The sequence below is a fragment of the Corythoichthys intestinalis genome, chromosome 12, assembly GCF_030265065.1.
Source record: "Corythoichthys intestinalis isolate RoL2023-P3 chromosome 12, ASM3026506v1, whole genome shotgun sequence".
Taxonomy (NCBI): Eukaryota; Metazoa; Chordata; class Actinopteri; order Syngnathiformes; family Syngnathidae; genus Corythoichthys; species Corythoichthys intestinalis.
Window position 1 is genome coordinate 22947096 of NC_080406.1, and position 20282 is coordinate 22967377.

Genomic DNA, 20282 nt, shown 5'->3' on the forward strand with positions numbered 1-20282 from the left:
GTCCAGATAGTGGCAGTATTGCGCCTGCCACCGCCAAAAACAACAAAGAAGAAAATGCGCCGTTACTAAGGCAACGCGAGAAGAGAAAAGCCAATATGGCGCAGGCATATTGTAATGATGCAGTAATTGTTTATCATAAATACTGCCACTAGATGGATGAATAGTTTCAGATGCTTAGTTTTCCTCGGCCAAAATGGAAAAAGAAGAGACAGCGTTGGTGAGCGCACGTTGTATTGTTTTTTTTTTTTAATTTACACGTGGACGTAGTAAATCTTAATCAAATTATGAATGTTGGCTGTGCCTAAGAAACTAGTGTCCTAATTAATGGTAATTTAGAGCGAGCATGTTACGTGTTTACGTTCAACGTAACGTTCATGTTGATAAGTTTTTTTTTTTGCTTTTTGCTTGTGTCGTCTGCTAGACATAGTTGAAGAAAAGTATTCACACGCTGTACTTGAGTACAGTACAGTACTTGAACTCAAGGGCGTGGGGTTGGTCCCAACATTGGAACCGACGATATAACAGCATAACCTGCATGTACAGTTTTTGCTGGGGACGGGACATTAATAAGACCAAACAGATTATTAAACAGGGGTGAGGGCTATATTTCTCACGAATATGAACCTAATGAATTGATAGGATAAATGATCAATGCAAAATAAATCTGTATTGACTTATACTAACTACCATGTGTATTGGTTCAGGTAATACGCCATTCGATTCAAGCCTTTGTTTTCAAAAACTACTAAAGAAACATTTTCGAAGACTTCCAGCCAGAATAAATTCCTGGATTTTGTTAGCAAATTTAAATTGAACATAACTTAAATTATGTTAACATACACAATAAATACATACTTGTTTACAATCTCTTCTATCCATGAATGCAAAAAATAAACATTTGTCTTAATACCACTCAACATTTGTCTAAATAAGTTAAATACAACTGGAAAAACTTTTTAGTCAGGGCATAACAAAAATTTTAAAAAATGGAGCCTTCCTTCGGTTAAAACACTACTGTTTTAGTCCACAAGCACAGCCAAACTTTTACCTCGATTATGATTAATGTATGATTATCTGCGGGAAAATGTGTGTCTAGGCTGCAAATAAAATATTTTTTAAATAAAATAATGTAGAAAATAAAGAAATACATTTTAAATAAATGCAAGTCATCAGCCAATCACATGAGCATTAGAAGGGAAAATGGACTGGCACATTCAGCAAATGAAAAGGTAAATTTAAGTGAACATTAGGAAAATAATTCACTTAATATTATGATGGTAGGGTCAATTCTATCCTTACAATATATGAGGAGCTGATCTAAATTAAGTATTTAACTGAACTCATTATATAATGCAAATAATGTTGCTTAAAAGTTGGTGGGGACAATTTGAGCATCCTGAAAAGTTGGTAGTGGTATGTCACTACCGTCTATATGCAAACCTACGCCCTTGCTTGAACTCCTGTCTGTACTTAAGTAAAAGCAACTAGAATCCACGCTAAAAACGCTAAAAAGTATTAAAGCCAGAGAAGTTTTAATTTTCTTTTTTTAGGTTAAAAAAAAAACAATGGACTCAGTTTTGCTGCAGTCTACATTCCGGAGGATAATTTCACAACCGGTGCATTGGGAAGCATCTCGATAAATTAGCAAATTATGATAAATGAAAAAATAGACCCTACGAACTGTTTAATTGTTCTCTACTCGAGTTGAAGTAAGAAAGAAAGAAAGACGGAAAGAAGGAAAGAAAAACACGCTGGTCCCACACTTTTTCCTTATGGTGTGGCTCCTGGGGTGTGGCCTCCCCTCCGCCTGGGCTGCCGGCCGCGGGAGTGGGGTGGGGGGGTCGGGGCTCCGACCTTGCATCGCCCCGTGGCAGTTCCTCGGCGTTCTCCTGCCTCCGTCTTCCCCTGCTCTGACTGGACATCCGCCCTGCGCTCCGTTGCGGGTCGCTGGCTGGGCACCGGTGTATCAGCGGGGTGTTGCCTGCACCGGTGGGGGGCCCTGCCCTGCCTTGGGCTTGGTGGGCCGTTGGGGGTCCCGTGGCGTGCCGTGCTGTTTGGGGGGCTGCGGCTGTGGCTCGTGGCCCGGGCGGGCGGGCGGGGGTGGGGGTAGATGTGGGGTTGGTGGTGTGTCCCCTCCTGCCATCCCTGAAGGCCGGTTGATGGGTGCGCGGGTGGCCCAGGGGACCACGGGGGAGGGGACGATGGCTCCTTTGCTGGGCAGCGGGAGGAGGGATGGGCTGCGCTTGACCCCCCAAATACCCCCCACCCACCCTCCCTCCCCGGGCTGGCTGGGTGGGGGCCGTGGCCCTGGGTTGGCGCCTGCGCGGCTTCTCCGCCCGTCTGCGTGGCTGTCGCGCGCCCAGTGGGGCTCACGTGCTGCTGGATGCGGTAGGGTATGCTCGGGTTGGGGGTCCTGGTGCCGGGATTGGCGATGGGGCGGCGTAGGGTTGGTCGCCAACGGGCTTACATTCATAAGAGATTCACATGATTACTGGGTTCTAGATCACAGAACCGATTTGAGTACACTCTCTTTCAATCACTTAGCTTATAGACACCCCCACCCCCGTCCCCCTCTTTCACTGGCCAATACTGGCCCCCACATGGTGTAAAACGGAAATACATCTCGCTGACGATGGCACTAGCATATTAATAATTAGTCTAGATGTTCTATGTATTTCTTGTTGTTGTTTGTGTATGTGTTTCTTTTCTTTCTTCTCTTGTGTTGCTTTTCTTCTGTCCCCAATAATCTCTTCCTGTTCGCTGCTTTGTCATAATAAAAAGGTATTTTGAATGATCACAATGGGAGTATATCAGACTCTCAATGTGAAACATTAAAACTGTTCAGACAATCCGGGCACTTAGACTTCCATTCTCTGTATCAAACAGCTGAACAGGACAGGTTTTTTAAAAAAAACAAAAAAAACCCCACTAATCTTAACAAGAAAACACTCACGCTGGAATTTACTTTAATAGGAAAAATAAAAATGACTTTCCTGTTAATTCTTTAGTTTGTCTTTTTATGTTGTCACCTTCTGAGTTTCAAGTGGTGATTGTGAACTTAAGATATATCTGTTTATATGTAGAAGTAAAAAGCCTTCAGAAAAAAAAAAATATATACAACTACAGGTACAAAAATCTACTTATGTTGATTAACAAAGTATTTGAATGTTGTTCATTTATACTGCTAATTTTTTACTTATCTGGCATTGTCGTTGTCAGGCTTTAATCAGATATTATTGCAATGAAAAATATTTCAACCATGCCGTCAATGCTGCTGCAGCAGCTCTGATAAAGTTCAGAGGTGACCCTGTCCTCACTTTCTACCATGGATATGGCACTTTAATGCAAGGTAAACTCCAAACAATAAGATAAAAAATACACGTTTTTATACATGATAGCTATTCCTAAAATGCATATTTATCTTGTGGATTAACCACATTTTTAAAAATTTACCTTAGATTTAATTCAAGAAGCAACAATAGAGTTGGAGACCTTAAAAGATGTAGGAGATGTTTCTCTCTGCACGCTAATGGCGCTGGTGTATGCTGAGAAGAAAAAGACAAAACCGGGTAAGACGACACTGGCCTTTTATTCGTGACATAACTGTGTCCGTTTTGGTAATATTTCAATTTTTGTCTCTTTGTCATTACAGACAGAGACGTTGTTCAAGAACTTGAAGCTAAAATCAAAGAGGATCGCAAAAGTGCATCTGCCCAGAGTCTTTATCATGCTGGTATGTTCCTCTGGCTATTAGGCCGAAATGATAAAGCAAGGGAATACACTGAGCGAATGATCAAACTTTCCAATGGTTCCAAAGAGGTAGGACCACTGTACTGTTTTTACATTAGAGAAGGCAACATATTCTGTTGGGTGGACTGAGAAACCACCACATCAAATTCGTTCTCTAGGGCATAATCCTGAAAGGATGGATAGATGTGACATGTGGTAAAGAAGCATATGCCAGAAAGGCTGGAAAATACTTTGATGAAGGGCTGAAAGATGGACTTGATGCTTTTGCTCTGATGGGAAAGGTGAGCATAATAGACATTCTATTATTGAATTCCAGTCGTCAACCACCATTCAAACTGTTGTGCTGCTTGGCTTTAATCACATGTTATATTCCTGTACATCCTTTTGCTGTTATTATTGTGGTTAAAGAAATTTCTCCTCTATCTTAGGCCCAATACTATGAATATCGACAGAACTACTCTGGTGCGTTAGATGCGATAAACAAAGTCATTGCCAGTTTCCCTGGGTTCTTGCCTGCTCTTATTAAAAAGATGAAGCTTTTTTTAAATCTCCAAGACTGGGAACAAACAACAGAGGCAGCATTCAGGTAAGTAGGTAGATGCTTTGTGCCTCATGTTTTTTGTCAAAGAACTCTTCAATTTAATTTCCCATTTCAGACTATTACAAATGGATAGAAATAACCTGGACGCACTACAGACGCTAACTCTGCATTCTTTATGTAAAAATGGAGATATTGCAGAGGTACAGCAGCTTCACACAATTCCAACCCATGTGATATCAACATGCTCTTCAAGTTGTTGTTAATGGTTGTTTATCTCATTTGGCAGTCAACAAAACATCTTTCCAACCTCATCAGCAGTCTGGATATGCTGGAACCACGCAACCCCGAGCTTTCCTATAGACTATCTCTAGCAATCACCCGAGTTGTAAGACAAAGATTTTGTTTAAGCTTTTAATTTGTTCTTGGGTGGAATTTTACATTTTTAAATTATTTTTATAATTCCTCCTAGTGTGGCCGAGACGAGAAAGTGCTGGAGCTGGTGTTCAAGATGGTGGAAAAAGCCTACTGCAGGACAGAGGGGAACTCTGATTTGGCCACAGAGTTGGGCTACCTTATGATTCTTCAGGGTAAAGTTAAAGAGGCTATAAAATGGTACAAGACAGCCATGACTTTAGATGAAACAAGCCTTCCTGCACTTACTGGTAAGCTACACAAACTAAAGATACTATCATAGTGAACTACATAGTGTCCAATTAATTAAGTACCGGCCCAAGAGCATGATAATGCCACTATTATGCTTCACTGTAGGTACAGTGTACTCACGGTGTCGGGCAGTGCTACATATGTGACAAAAATACTGTTTAGACTTATGGCCAAATTGTTCAACCTTGGTTTTAAAGTTTTGCAAATAGTTGAAATCGATCAAACGCGTGTGGGAAAACGTCTTATGGTCTGCCGTAACCAAGGTTCAACAAATGGTACGTTTGGCGCAAATAAACCACTGCTTATCACTAAAACAACTCCATTCTAGCTTTGTGGTGGGTTTAGAGCTTTATTTCTTCTTGTCGATCAGGGAATTATGAACAGTTGGAAGTACAGATGTTGTAAGCACAAAACCTTCAGGTTCAGTGGAAAAAAAGCTAGGAAAACATCCTAGAACAACAGAAATGTATATGGAGTTAATCACAGACACTTTAAACGTTTGTGTTTTATTATTATTATTATTATTTATTTATTGAGTTTGAATGTGATTAGTTAATTCTGAACACAGTCGCATCCTACATACATTAGTACTAGCTGTTCATTTTATTTACCCTCTTGAAAAAGCAGTTATAGCACCCTTTAAGTACGGATTTTTTTTTTGTCTCGGTCTCATTTTTTTTACTGAACAAAAATGAATTTGAACAGGGTTTTGTACACTTTGATATCCACTATATGTTATCATTTTCTTGCACAGGTATAATTCGTTGTCAGCTGATAGAGGGCCGTCTTGAAGATGCAGATCAACAACTTGAATTTCTCACAGAAATTCAGCAGTCCGTAGGAAAATCAGGGGTACTGTTAAAATATCTCTCAAAGCCTCTTTTGAATAACTTTCAACACAGGGCATCTACTTCTGCTTCTGTTTCCGGCTTAGCTTCTGTTGATTCAAAATTATTTTTGTTCCATCTCATTAGGACCTCTTCTACCTGCGTGCACTTGTAGCAATTAAAAAGTGCCACCCCCAAGAAGAGGTAACCAAGCTCCTGAACAACGCTGTGGAAACCCACTTCTCAACTCTCCAGAGTCTCCCTCTGGGTGCGGAGTACTTTCAGAAGCTGAACCCTGACTTCCTCTTACAGATTGTCAAGGAGTATCTTGCTCTGTGTCCCACTAAGGTACCACTTAGTCAGAACCAAGGTTTAAGTTTTCACTCGAAGTTGTGTTCAAATGAAATTCTCTTCTCGACCGATGCCGTTTAGCCTCCAACTCAGGGTCAGTCTCCTGCTCCTCAGCTAAGGCACTGTGCTGCATTGTTAGATACAATAGTCAAAATTGTGCCAGGTCTCCTTCAAGGGGTCTTTCTCCAAGCCAAAGTCAGATATCAGTCTGGTGAGGCATCTGCATATTAAATATAATGTGTTAGCATCTTCATGAACTGACTACTTTACTACTATATGTTTATTTTCCTTCAGGTGATGTGGACGCGGCTCAGAGCAGTTTAAATCACTGCCTTGAACAGTGTCCCTCTCACACGGACTCGCATCTGCTCATGGCACAGATACACTTATTGCGAGGTAGCTTCACTCTTTGTTCCCAGTCGCTGGAGCTCTGCCTGAGCCATAACTTTGAGGTAACAGCATTGTCATCATAGTCACTGTTTTCCCCAGTGACTTCAACAGTGATTCCCATTTAGATGTTGTTGACAAATTGATCCATCCATTCATCCATTTTCTTCCGCAGTGTTGTTTTGGGCAGCCATTTTAATTTTTGTCCTAGTCTTTTGGACAAAATACTTATTAGTCTTAGTCATATTTTAGTCATTTCAAAATGTGTTCGTCTTCATCTAGTTTTAGTCAACGAAAACTAAGACAAATTATGTCTATTTTTAGTCGACAATTCTCAAAATGTTTTCGTTTTGTGTTTGTGTTTTCCATGAATAGATAAATAAATAAAAGGTTTCCAACAATTTCGTATTAACATAACAGAGGAGCACATAACTTTAGAGTCTACAAGGACATCACCATTTTTATGATGATAATACACACTCAGCAGGAAAACACCACATTATTTGCTATTAATTAAACTCACCTGGACGCCACAAATTGTATGTAAAATGTTTTCAAAGAGTTTAAGAACATACCGAGTCATCGGGCTAAATGCTTATGCTAACGCGAACGCTATGCTAACACTACAAATTAGTTTAGTTTGTGTAGATCACTCAGCACAGACCTTTAATGGTTAAAGCAACATGGCATAGCCAAGATAAGAAAACAAAACTTAACAAACAGCACCTGACACATGTTTCACACTGCCCTTGAGGACTGGAGTTGGTGACCCCCGCTCTAGGAAGTCTTTTCTTTCTTTCTTTCTTTCTTTCTTTCTTTCTTTCTTTCTTTCTTTCTTTCTTTCTTTCTTTCTTTCTTTCTTTCTTAAATTTGCACACTAATTACACGAAACTATTTATCTCTGTAGCGTATCATGCTACAATATAGCACTACTGAGGTGTAGAAAACAACTATGGTATAGCATTTTTGCCTTATTTGTATCTCAAACTGAAAGATGCACTTGTGTTGTTCACTGTTCAGATAAAACTGTTCTTAAACTCATGTTGTTCGCATATTACTTATTTTGGACCGATGCCTTCCTGTTGTTCATTCATTTGTAAATACTGTACTGTACTTGAACTCATACGGTGACGAAAAAATGTCTGCATGCAATTTATATTGGGCAGACAATTTGGTAAATGTTTATTGAGCAAATTTTCAATAAGACTGTGTGTGGGGCGAGGGCCCAGCACATCACATGAATGACACGACCAAACACTTCTAAATGCTTCTAACTACACATACAATAAGAAAATATCACAAATTGTGAATCTATGGTGAATTTTCATCTCATTCTGCTGTCGTCAGATGACAACTAGCATCCATCTTGTTATGTTTTAGTCTCACAAGACACGTTTTCAGCACGTCATCGTGACGTCCTCGCCATGAAAAAAATGTGATATTTTCGTTATCGTCAATATATATCATATCATATTTAAATATATCAAATTATAATTTGATATGTTTGACTTTTACCTCTATTGTGGATTCAGCACTATATCGGTTAATGAACTATCTTGGCACAGAGATGGGAGGCACAGTTGTGTTTTTTTTTAGCGGCCTGTATACATCCTTAGCTCCTCTGCTTCAATAGTATGTGTAAACAGTACTGGATGCAAAAGGATGTTGCTAAGTGTTTTGTTTGCTACCTCACACCGATGGCACCCAGTACCATTTTCCTTAACAAGCTACTTTTCCATTCCAGATTCGAGAGCATCCCTTGTATCTTCTGATCAAAGCTCAGGCAAAGAAAAAAATGGGTGAGCTGACGGAGGCTATTCAGATTTTGCAAATGGCAATGAGTCTTCCTGGGATCTGCAGGGCTGCATCAGCTAAGTCCAAAAACAAAAAGATCGAAGTCAGTTCTGCAGACCGCGTCTCTGTCTTCTTGGAGTTAGCTGAGGGCTTGTGGCTCAATGGAGAACAGGTATAAACACTGTCTATTTGTAAACTATTCTTTGTGTAGGCTTATATACTAATTTAATGTGACAGCATGAAGCAGCCAAGGTAATGCAGGACGCCATTAATGAGTTCTCGGGCACGCCCGAAGAACTCCGTGTCACTATTGCCAATGCGGATCTGGCTTTGTTACGAGGTGACACAGAGTTGGCCCTGAGCATGCTCAGAAACATCACACCTGAGCAGCTCTACTACATCCAAGCAAAGGAGAAAATGGCCGACATCTACCTGAATCACAAAAAGGATAAGCGACTGTATGTAAGCTGTTATAGGTGAGGCCTAGAGTAAATTGTATCGTAATGGAACAACTTACTGTAATTTTCGCACTTTAAGGCGCACCCGACTACAAGCCGCCACCCACCAAATACGACACGAAAACGGCATTTGTTCATAGATAAGCCACACTGGACTATAAGCCACAGCTGTCCTCAGTGTATTGTGGGGTATTTACACCAAAATGTATTAACCGCTAATGCTTTAGTTGACAGCATCATCATATGACTGCCATAAGACACAATGAACCACAATGAAGCTTTGAACCAATTGGCTGCAAAGCTTTTCTGCCTCAAGAAGCTTCATTTGGCCATCACTGCTCCCTTGGGGGAGACAGTCAACCTCTTCTGCCACCTACTGTCAACACTGTTGTTGTCCAACATGCCTCCTAGCATGCAGTGCAGCGCTACAGATGTAAATAACAGACAAAATTCATATCCTGTGCTAATTATTTTTTCTGTCACTGTACCAGCTGTTTCATTATTTGCTAGTTATGGTATTTGGTAACAATTTATTTGATAGTGGCGCCATAAAACTGTCATTAGATAAACATAACTATGACCTGACACTGCCATGAACATTAATGAATGCTTATACCAGATGTCACTTAGTGTTGTCCGGCAAATTACCTCATTTTTAAATGGATGTAAAAGATCCAAACTGGACACAAATGGCTTTAGTAAATTAATTTGCCGAATGACACTTAATGACATCTGTCAAAAGCATTCAGTAATGTCCATGATAGTGTCATGTCATAAATATGACCATCTTATGACAGTCTTATGATGCTGCTGTCAAATAAATTGTTACCATATACCATAACAAGCAATTAATGAAACAACTGGAACAGTATCTGAATAAGTAATTCGCACAGAACATGAATTTTGATTGTTATTTACATTTGTAGTGCTGCGGTGCATGCTAGGAGGCATGTGTTGCAGATTAACCCAAATAAATCAACAAATAAACCACACTGAACTATAAGCCGCAGGATTCAAAATGAAGGAAAAAGGTAGCGGCTTATAGTCCGAAAATACGGTATAAAGCTGAGCAAGTTTCCCAACAGTTATCAATGTAATTTGTATCTGTGTAATGAAGTTGCCATCTATGTAATATCTCGGTCCGTTCTCCAGGGAAATGATGGACAAGCTACCTGGTTCTCAAACTTACATCTTACTAGGGGACGCTTACATGCACATTTTAGAGGTAGCGTTGAAAAGTAATCATAGAGAACTATACATTTTAAGATTGCATTTAAAAAGTTCTAAGTGCCCTAACACTGTTCAATATGTTTTTCCTAAGCCGGAAAAGGCCATCGAAGTCTATGAGCACGCTCTGGAGAAAACCCCCAAAGATGGCGCTCTTGCCAGTAAGTTTGGGAAAGCCTTGGTCAAGACTCATTATTATGCCAAGGTTTGTATTATTTGCACAAATATGCATAATTAATTCTGCAAAAAACTTCACAGAGATTTTGTACACAGGCAATACATTACTACGAGGCTGCGCTGAAGTCTGAGCAACAGAGCTTCCTACGTTACGACCTGGCTGAGCTGCTGATGAAGATGAAGCAATATGAGCGCTGCGAGAGACTTCTGCTTGAATCTCTCTCCTGTGAACCAGGTGCAGTTCTCTTTACACAAGGCAGCCAACAGTGTCAACATCACAACACACAAACCACCGGCAGGAAATATAGGAAAGTACATCTAATATATATTAATGGCTTATAAAAGTAGCTTGTGAGTGAAGCACCTTTTAATCATTCAAATTCTTCAGAACTGCTAACACCAGTCATCTAGGGGTTCAGGTCAAATGTTAAAGACATTTATTTTCATATAAAAAGGACTTTAAGACATTAAAGGTTCACCGATTGAGCATATACTGTGGTACCTTTACTTACGACATTAATTAGTTCTTGAAGTAGTCTCTTAACCTGAAAATTCCGTAAGTAGAGACGCGTTCTCCGTTTAAATTCCCTTATCCGTTCCAAGCACTACTGAAACGCTGCATAAAATTTTTCTAATCTGGGTAAAACAGGAATAAAACAAACACATTTGGATAATTCCAAATACCTAACCTAACCCTTAATGCCTGTCATGCAGTAGATAATAGAACAAAATGCAAAGGGGAAAAAAAAGGGGTGGGGGGATTCTTCCATTTCCAGTGAGGCGATGTCCTAGTCTTTCACCAGATCGAAAATTGCATTGGCTTTGTGGCAAACTACCGTCTCGGTGATTGTGTCTCCAGCGATTTCTTTTTCCTTAATCCAGAGGACGAGAAGTCTCCCCATCGTCATGAAACTGACTCCTTTTGCAGGAAAGGATAGTCACACTATTTGAAGGGGCTCTCCTCTTTTAAGATCACATATCTAACTCTTCGTGACACAAAAACGTGGGGAGACCTATGCTCTAATCTGCTACTAATGTAATGAACCGTGTGTGGACTTTAAAAAACTCTTCGTGAGACATTAACACGAGGAGAATTGTGGTCTTTTGGCGAGGATGTGTACCCGCTTGGGCTGAACGATATTGGAAAAAACTGACATTGCAACTTTTTGGGGATTTGCGATATATTGCGAGGTGTGCGAAATTTCCGATTCCCAGATTACTCGCGATTCGGCCGTGGAAGATTCGAGAACGATTCACAAACATCCAAATTCCGATTATTGAAATACGCCAAGTAAAGCGGAACTAAAACACAGTCAGCGCCCACATAATGCTACAGTAGATATCACATGTATAAAGAACTAGATGCGAATGACAGACTCGGCGGCATTAGCAGCACATGTATAGAAAACTAGATGCGAAATGACAGACTTGCCGGCGTTAGTAAACAGCCGCCATCTTAAAGCAGTAGACTTCCCTGGAAGGCTGTTGTAGCGAACCTTCCAAGCGAACCTAATTAACTTTTTATTTAAAATACTCCTAAATCGGCAAAATCCTGACTTCAATCTATCTTTAAATCATGAGAGTTTTAAAACTTAAAATTATTTGAATGTAGTTTCAAACTGCTGATACAGAATAGGGACTTGAGTATTTTATTTACCATTTTGAACTGTTAACTTCATACTGAAATAGTCGTTTATTTAAGCCTGAGACGATGTTTGTACAATTTTTGTCACTAATGTATGAAACATTAAAAGCAGCTAATAGCTGTTGGGAGGGGGGGTGCATCAATAATCGATTTATAATCGAATCGTAGCCTCTGAATCGTAATCGAATCGTTAGGTGCCCAAAGATTCCCACCTCGAATTGCGATTTATATTGCGATCTTAAAACTAGAAGAATTTTCACCAGATGACTTGAATAGCTCTGTTTGGGAAGACTAGTTGACTCACTGTTTATAGAATTAGTGTGTTGCATTCAGTGTTTTATTAGATTGTTTTTTCATGAGTTTCATGAGTTGTTTTTCCAATTTATCCTTGTATTATTAAAATGTTATATTCTTTAACAATTTATCATTCTGCATTCTAAAAATTGTATCTTAGTTTCTGTATTTTCTATTGTTGCGTTATAGATTTGAGGTGGTTCAATTTACTTTAGTTGTATTTATTTATTTATTTATTTATGGACTGAAGGTGCAAAAAAAATGCAAAACCGTGATATATGATTGTATTCATGTAATACCGTTTAATCAAGGTTAAGGAGGTTTATCTGTGAATGATGAAGACTGCAATATATGAAAGGGATGCAGGAGGCCATGACTCTGCACACTTGCTGCTTTTATGAAGCAAATCAAAAGTTAACGTGTTAAAAAAAAAAAAAATAATGATAACACATGCTGCAATAGGACTATTGTGATGGCGAAATTCAAACAATATATTCTGCAGGCCTACGACCCGCTATAACGACAACACTGTCCGCCTGTGCACATCATCATATTTTGACACCCAAATTGAAACGTCATCGACAATAGGCCAATAGGAGAGCAGAATCACATTACTGAAGCATGATTGAAAAAGATTATGACCAATAGGGCAGCAGTATCTTGTGGCTCGTCATTTAAAAGCAGGAAGTACATACGTATCTTTTACAGTACTGTATAGTATATTGGCCTCTCGTAACCTGAAATTTCTTTCTTAAAGGGTATGTAGTGCCCTGGGAAAATTTTAATATTCCATCATTTATCCATAAACGCATGCCTTTTGTATTCATATCATGCCACTTCGTGTAATTACACACAAGAAAATGAGAGAAATTTGGCTCGATTGTCAAGCTAAAATGACCGGCGCCCGAGATCTGGCAGATTGTGTGCGTCACGACAAGTGAAGAGAGTGCCACCGGCCACTAGGGGGGCAGCGCCTGTCTGCATCAATATAATTCCTTCTAGTGAGGGGAGAATTAGGGGTGTTTTGAGCTGTTTATGCTGATGCATTGTGTTCGTCCTGCACATATTCCAGGTTCCCTCATGAAGAAGCACCCCTCGTTGTCAATAAAAGAGAATTCAGAATTGACAGTGAGGGGTGTTTCTTCAACAAGAAAAAGGCTCAGTGCTTTAATACTGAATGGCGGCGATGATGGCAGACAATTTCGTTTCTAGTTTCAGCGACGAATCCGACGTAGAAGGACGTAACGAATGTTCATCTAATGGTGACGAGGAGAGTTACGAAGCTTTAATCGGTGTTTTAGGTTACCAATTTGAGCCCAAATGAACGCCAATGCAGCGTAATGAAACGGTCATTGAGGGGAGCAATGACACTGATGAAACATTGGCAGCAGATCGTGTGGGAAACACCAATGATTTGTTTTGCATTTCTTTTTGTGAAGCTGATACACCGTGACTGCAAAATAAAGGAATGCATAGAATAATTATCATTTATTGCGCTATCATAGCTTTTCGCTCTGCCAACAGACACAAATATGAATGGGATCAGAGGATTTGTTCTATATATTTTACGAACGATAATTTATACATGTGTCCAGTCCTGTATCCAATGCGTGACATTTTTTTATTATAAAAGAGTACTCACTCTGGCCATTTCGAGCTTGGCTGCTCCCCTCCTTTGCTTAGCTTTAGCCTCCTTTACCAGTCATCGTCCTCTTTCTTGATATCTCGGGACATTTAGGTGGGTGCGCCTGTATGGTCGGCACCGCATCTCCTTTGAGCAGCAATCTTTTAGCAAAACCCGATTTATCTTGTCCATAGTTCGAGAAGCTTTCAGGTGGAAAATGCGCACCATAGAAAAGCGTGCCGGAGGCTGTGTCTAGAAAATTAGCCCTCTTTGCACGGACGAACTTTACCCATTTTCTGTGTAGTCCAGCTTTTTTTTTCGCGTTCAGGAACTCATGGATACTATATTCCGATAAATTACTATTTGTACACCACATAGCACAGCAGTTTTGAACCATTTTTGTGATGTTTTCATCAAACAAACACCAACGCTACTCTCTCGTCGTTAAAAAACAATGGCACCTGTCTCCGCCTCGACTGTCAATCACTTGTCGTGACGTCTCCGCCCCATTCGGCTGTTTCCGGAACACTTTCGGAAATGTTCGTCATTTTCGATCTATTTTCGATAATTGCTCATTAATGTGATTGATTTTTTTGTCAACTTTATCAATATTTGTTATCTTGGCACATAACGGTTCTATTGATGTCTCACACCCCCTTTGCCACTACATACCCTTTAACGAGAGGCAATATTTTCTCATTGAGGCGTGTCGTAACCTGAAAATTACGTTCGTAAGTATGGGCACCACTGTATAAAAATCTTTGTACGCTTGTCATCTGCTCCATTGTATGTCAGTTGCTTTACACATGAAACAAAAATAAATAAATAAATTCTGCCTGCTCGTTCTCAACAAATTTGTTGGGATGTTTTGCATGGATTTTTGTTTTATTTTTCCCGGCCCAGAAACAAATGGACATTTTTAGAATGTTACCTGAGGGTTTGAGCTCAACTACTAAGCTTAGCTAACAACAGCTAACAATTCAATGTTTTACTATTTAAGTACTGATAGACTTAATGGTTGTTGTTTACAACTCTTCTATCTCCCAACAAAGCAAATGAACTGACAGCCCTCTCAGATGACTGCCGCTATTTAATGCTGTTGGCAAAGGTCCAAAACAAGGTTGACAAAACAGACGAAGCCTTAACATCCTTGCAAAGGGTATGTAGTTCTAATTGTACAGTTCTCTCTTCAGATATTATATTTTACATGTTGCACCAAAGGTTTATGACAACATCTTTGAGCAGCTATACAATAAAAATGGGTAAAATATTTAGTCTTGTCGTTGTTTGTTTTTATTGTGATTAATTGATGTGTTGTCGATAGGCCCGCGATGTACAATCCAAGGTGTTAAAACGGGTGGAACTGGAGGAGCCTGATGCCATCCCCATGCAGAAGCAGCTCGCTGCCAAGATCTGCGCTGAGATAGCTCAACACTACACAAGGCAGAGGGGCTACGAGAGAGCAATCAAATTCTACAAAGAAGCTCTTGTTTACTGTGAGACGGATCACAAGGTCTGTACTACTGAATCAAAACGTCCTATGTCCTCCCCTGTTGCAGCTGTGGTTGACCAGCCTGAGCATCTTTTTGAATCTCACTCCTACATGTAGTAACCCTCATTTTTGAATACAAAATTTGGACAGAGGGATTGATAAAACTTACTATTTCTAGGTGATGCTGGAGTTGGCACAGATTTTCCTCACAATAGATGAGGTTGATTCATGCCAGGAACAATGCAGTATAATCTTGAAGAACGACCAATTTAATGAAGATGCAACTCTGGTGTGTTTAGTCTTTCGCTGCATAATTTGACATTTTGCTATAGGAACACATTATTACAAGTCATTTTCAACATGTGTTTGCATTTAGATGATGGCTGACCTCATGTTCAGGAGACAAGACTATGAGCAGGCTGTTTTCCGCTATCAACAACTGTTGGAGCGTAAACCAGGTGCGAAACGCAGTCATTTTAGCTATTTATTACTTTGTATTTGTGGTCGGGACTGTGCACAACCTTTATTTTGACATGGTGAAAAAGTGGTGTGATGCCATACTGTTAATAGTAAAATAATCAATTCTATAAAATGTTCAATAGCTGCAGCCTTACCACCATTCTGTTTGTCATTTTGGCTTAGTGGAGCCCTGTACTTAGTGACATTGTTCTTTACTATATACGTATATAGTGTATACGTTACAAATATAGAGTCTTAACATTGCTGAAACCATCCATTTGCACTAGTCGGCAGACAATCAGAGAGCACATATAGACAAAAGACCACTCACACGCTCGCCAATGGACCATTTCCAGTCTTTAATTACCCCCCATGCATGTTTATTTTGGGGCGATGTGGGAGGAAACTGGAGTATAATAGTACAAGTGAAACAAGTAAATGACACACAGATGGTCTAAGCCAGGATTTGAGGCACATGTACTAACAATGGCTTAAAATACTAAAATGTTTGGCTAAGACTGTTGTTGTGTACAGTTCTGTCTGCAGCAGTGGTGTCCAAATCTTTTTCTCTGAGGGCCACTTTCACAAGACTCAAAGGCTGCAAGGGCCAACTTGTAATCCTTTTACTTTCATTTGTTACGTGTTACGTCATAGCCTGCACAGGTTACCTCTGAACCGGAAACTCATTACTCGCTGAAGGGAAATTTCGAAATTACCACTTCTAGTCCAGGGGTCGGGAACTGTGTTTTTTGATCACTGTTTTTTTTCGTGAACCCAATTGAACGCAACACTGGGAGAGAGAGTAAAGGGAGGGCACGCTTGGCTTTTACAAGCAGTTGCCGAGTTGTGTTTGAAATAAATCTTTAGGAAACAAAAATGAAATCCTGACGTCGTTACTTGGGATTTTACAATCGATGCTTAGTTTCGCACTCACTCAATGCCAGGCTTCCCAGTTGCAATTGATTTGATATCTGTAACTCAATTGCAGTGAATGAATTAAAGGCGACAATACTGAAATTCGACAGTTTCCTACATTGATTTCAACATGTTGTCAGGTTTTGACATCTGAGCCTATGAAGAGGCCCGTAACTGACTAGCTCCGTCTACTGTAATATTCGGACTATAAGGCGCACCTGACTATAAACCGCCCTCCACCAAATTTGACACAAAAACAGCATTTGTTCATAGATAAGCCAGTCTGGACTGTAAGCCGCAGCTGTCCTCACTGTATTATGGGATATTTACGCCAAAATATATGAACCGGTAACACTTTATTTGACAGCGGCATCATAAAACCAAATGAAACACCATGAAGCTTTAAACCAATTGGCTGCAAAGTAGGGGTGCACAATATCCATTTTTTGAAACCGATATCGATAACCAATAATATATAATTTTTTAAAAGTATAACCTGAGTTTTCGAACACCTGGAGGTTTAAAAAAATAGTGGTGGATTCAACATAGATTTGCCTTTGATCTCACCAGATTTTTCATAATGACATGAACAAAACAGTGCGTTTCACTTCTGCACTGCCCGACAGACTGCTCAGAATGAATGCACTTCCATAAACCACAAGGCTTGGTCTTTTCTTGCTTTTATGGGAAGACACTCGTCTTAATATTGTGAAAGTACAACAGAAAAATAAACATATTCAATACTCTATATATTTAACAAACTGCACAATACACCTATATACACAACTATTATATGTATAGCATAGCACTCTAGCTTAAGCTACTAAAGCATTGGCTGGTTTCTATAACACAACAACTTATGAAGTTCTGTACACATGACCCTTCACCACAGAAGTAAACATATATTGCACATCCATATGTTATAGTAAACATAAAATACTTACAGACATATATTTCTGAGGCGGAAACGTAACAGAAAGCATTCACGATTGTCAATGCTACCGCTAGACACCGCAATGTGTAAGTGAATGAACCAAGCTACTGTAACAAAAAATAGATGCAGCGAATTATTCTGACCAGCAGGTGGCAGCAATGCCCCGCAAATGGTCAACTGATTTCCCATACTCGTGTGTAAACTGTAAAGCCAGCACAGTACATATTATCGGTCCTATTAATAATGTTATTGGATTTATTGGGATGACGTCATAATTCCTATTATCAGCCAAATAATTATCGTGCACCAGTACTGCAAAGCTTCATTGCTTCAAGAAGGTTCATTTGGCCATCACTGCTCCATGATGGGACACAGTCAACCTCTGCTGCCACCTGCTGTCAACACTGTTGTCGTCCAACATGCTGCCTAGCATGCATTGCGCCGCTGCTGACGAAATTCATGTTCTGTGCTAATTATTTCTTCAGTTACTTTTCCTGTTGTTTCATTAGTTGCTAGTTATCATACTTGGTAACACTTTAATTGACAGTGGTGCCATAAGACAATTATAATTATGACATGACACTGTCATGAGCATTATTGAATCCTTATAACAGATGTCATTTAGTGTCATTCAGGAAATATCTTACTTTTGAATGGATGTAAAAGATCCAAATTGGACATAAAAGGAGTTAGTGACATAATTTGCTGTATAGCTCTTAATGACATCTGTTATAAGCATTTAGTAATGCCCATGATAGTGTCATGTTGTAATTATGACGGTCTCACGGTAGTCTTACGATGCTGCCTTCAAATAAAATGTTACCTATTACCCCAAATAAATCAATAAATACGATGCACTGGACTATAAGCCACAGGATTCAAAATGAGGAAAAAAAGTAGTGGCTTATAGTCCAAAAATTACGGTAGTCTAATGTAGGCTGAATTTAATTAATCTTCTTGTGTGGGCCATATTTAATGATATTTTCTTAATTTGCTGAAGGCCAATAAAAAGTGGCCAGCCGTTGGCTCGCGGGCTGTAGTTTTGACACCCCAGGTCTACAGTATATATGTGGTAACTACAGATTGATAAATGAATGATTGGAAAAGCAAATCAAGCATAATCATGTCAACTTCTCATATATTCTTCTTTGTACATGTCAGACAACTACCCAACTCTGTCGCGTCTCATTGACTTGTTGAGGAGGGCGGGAAAGTTGGAAGACGTGCCCAAGTTTTTTGATAGGGCAGAAAAACATTCTTCTCGAGCTAAGTTTGACCCTGGATTTAACTACTGCAAAGGACTTTATCTTTGGTGAGTCAGTTGTTTCATGCTATTGTGCTATCATCTGCTTTGTACTGTATGATACACATTGCAATTCAATTTGTGTTCAGGTACACAGGAGAACCTAATGCTGCTCTGCGCCACTTCAACCAGGCACGGAAAGACAATGATTGGGGTCAAAACGCAATTTATAACATGATTGAAATCTACCTGAATCCTGACAGTGACACTATGGGAGGAGAATTGTTTGAGAATTTAGATGGTGAAATTGGGTAAGTGGAAAAGCACCAAAGCATGAAAAAAGTCTAGTCACTATTATTTCAAGGCACTAATTAGCTGCTGTACTGTATATCCTTAAGATGTTTATCAACTGAGACTGTTAAAATGCCAACATAATCTGTGCAGGAACTCTACAGAAAAGCAGGAGACTGAGCAAGTTGCAGTGAGAACAGCTGAAAGGCTTGTAAAGGAGATAAAGCCGCAGACCCCCAGTGGACATGTACAGCTTCGTATCTTGGAGAACTACTGCTTGCTGGCCACTAAACAGAAAGCCAATATAGAAAAAGCTCTTGCTGTTTTCACTGAGTTTGCAACCAATGAGGTGAGTCATTCACAATGGTATGCTTGAGTGAATGCATTCTTCCTAGTGTAAATATACATCGCAGCTGTTGCAAGGCATTATTTCACCTCCCCTTATCTTACAAGGGCAGGTAAAAACCGACAAAGTGCCTGCTTTCAGAAAAGTTACATTGCTTTTGTAGACTGGACAGTTTCAAACTCGTTAAACACAAAAGCAGGGGAGGAGGGTTCTCTGATCCTGTTTGACCAGGATGTTGTGTTTGAATTTAGAAAGACCACGTGCCAGCACTGTTAGCCATGGCCACTGCATACATGATGCTGAAACAAACTCCCCGAGCCAGGAACCAACTGAAACGTATTGCTAAGATGGCGTGGAATATCGTCGATGCTGACGAGTTTGAGAAGAGTTGGCTGCTTCTGGCGGATATCTACATACATTCGGGGAAGTACGACTTAGCAGATGACCTTTTGAAGAGATGCCTCAACCATAACAAGGTCGGCACACAGCTTTAGCTTTGTATGCAGGAATTTCTTTCACCAAGAATGTATGTTATCAAAGATTTTACTCAACATTTTCTCTGCAGTCATGCTGTAAAGCTTATGAGTATCGGGGCTTCATAATGGAAAAAGAGCAGGCATTCAGAGATGCAGCATTCAACTATGAACTTGCCTGGAAATATGGAAATCAGTCCAACCCAACAATTGGTATAATAATCATAATCATGTCTGAGAAAGAACTCAAATTCAGATGATTGTATTTCATTTAAAATGTCTATATTTCAGGATACAAGCTGGCATTCAACTACTTAAAAGCAAAGCGGCATTTTGACGCCATCGATGTTTGCCACAAGGTGCGTGAGATAATCAATGCTTACAATTGGAA

General features: G+C 39.8%; 1 protein-coding gene across 3 annotated transcripts in view; it reads left to right on the top strand.

The window, feature by feature from the left end:
• Positions 1-71: 71 nt before the first annotated feature.
• The window catches only part of ttc21b (tetratricopeptide repeat domain 21B), a 26866-nt gene continuing 6655 nt past the window's right edge, over positions 72-20282 (top strand). For all 3 annotated transcript variants that reach the window (XR_009066269.1, XR_009066268.1, XM_057851775.1), the window contains exons 1-28: positions 72-217; positions 3220-3349; positions 3459-3569; positions 3653-3819; positions 3909-4031; positions 4179-4336; positions 4407-4491; positions 4578-4676; positions 4761-4953; positions 5709-5806; positions 5929-6129; positions 6214-6343; positions 6427-6584; positions 8264-8485; positions 8551-8789; positions 9924-9996; positions 10093-10203; positions 10272-10410; positions 14791-14897; positions 15063-15251; positions 15409-15519; positions 15607-15688; positions 18700-18850; positions 18931-19092; positions 19226-19421; positions 19670-19894; positions 19984-20104; positions 20183-20250. Coding sequence is in view for 1 of the 3 variants with exons in the window: in XM_057851775.1 (XP_057707758.1) it covers positions 194-217; positions 3220-3349; positions 3459-3569; positions 3653-3819; positions 3909-4031; positions 4179-4336; positions 4407-4491; positions 4578-4676; positions 4761-4953; positions 5709-5806; positions 5929-6129; positions 6214-6343; positions 6427-6584; positions 8264-8485; positions 8551-8789; positions 9924-9996; positions 10093-10203; positions 10272-10410; positions 14791-14897; positions 15063-15251; positions 15409-15519; positions 15607-15688; positions 18700-18850; positions 18931-19092; positions 19226-19421; positions 19670-19894; positions 19984-20104; positions 20183-20250 (3873 nt within the window). In the remaining 2 variants the exon portion in view is untranslated. The remainder of the gene's footprint in view (positions 218-3219; positions 3350-3458; positions 3570-3652; positions 3820-3908; positions 4032-4178; positions 4337-4406; positions 4492-4577; positions 4677-4760; positions 4954-5708; positions 5807-5928; positions 6130-6213; positions 6344-6426; positions 6585-8263; positions 8486-8550; positions 8790-9923; positions 9997-10092; positions 10204-10271; positions 10411-14790; positions 14898-15062; positions 15252-15408; positions 15520-15606; positions 15689-18699; positions 18851-18930; positions 19093-19225; positions 19422-19669; positions 19895-19983; positions 20105-20182; positions 20251-20282) is intronic.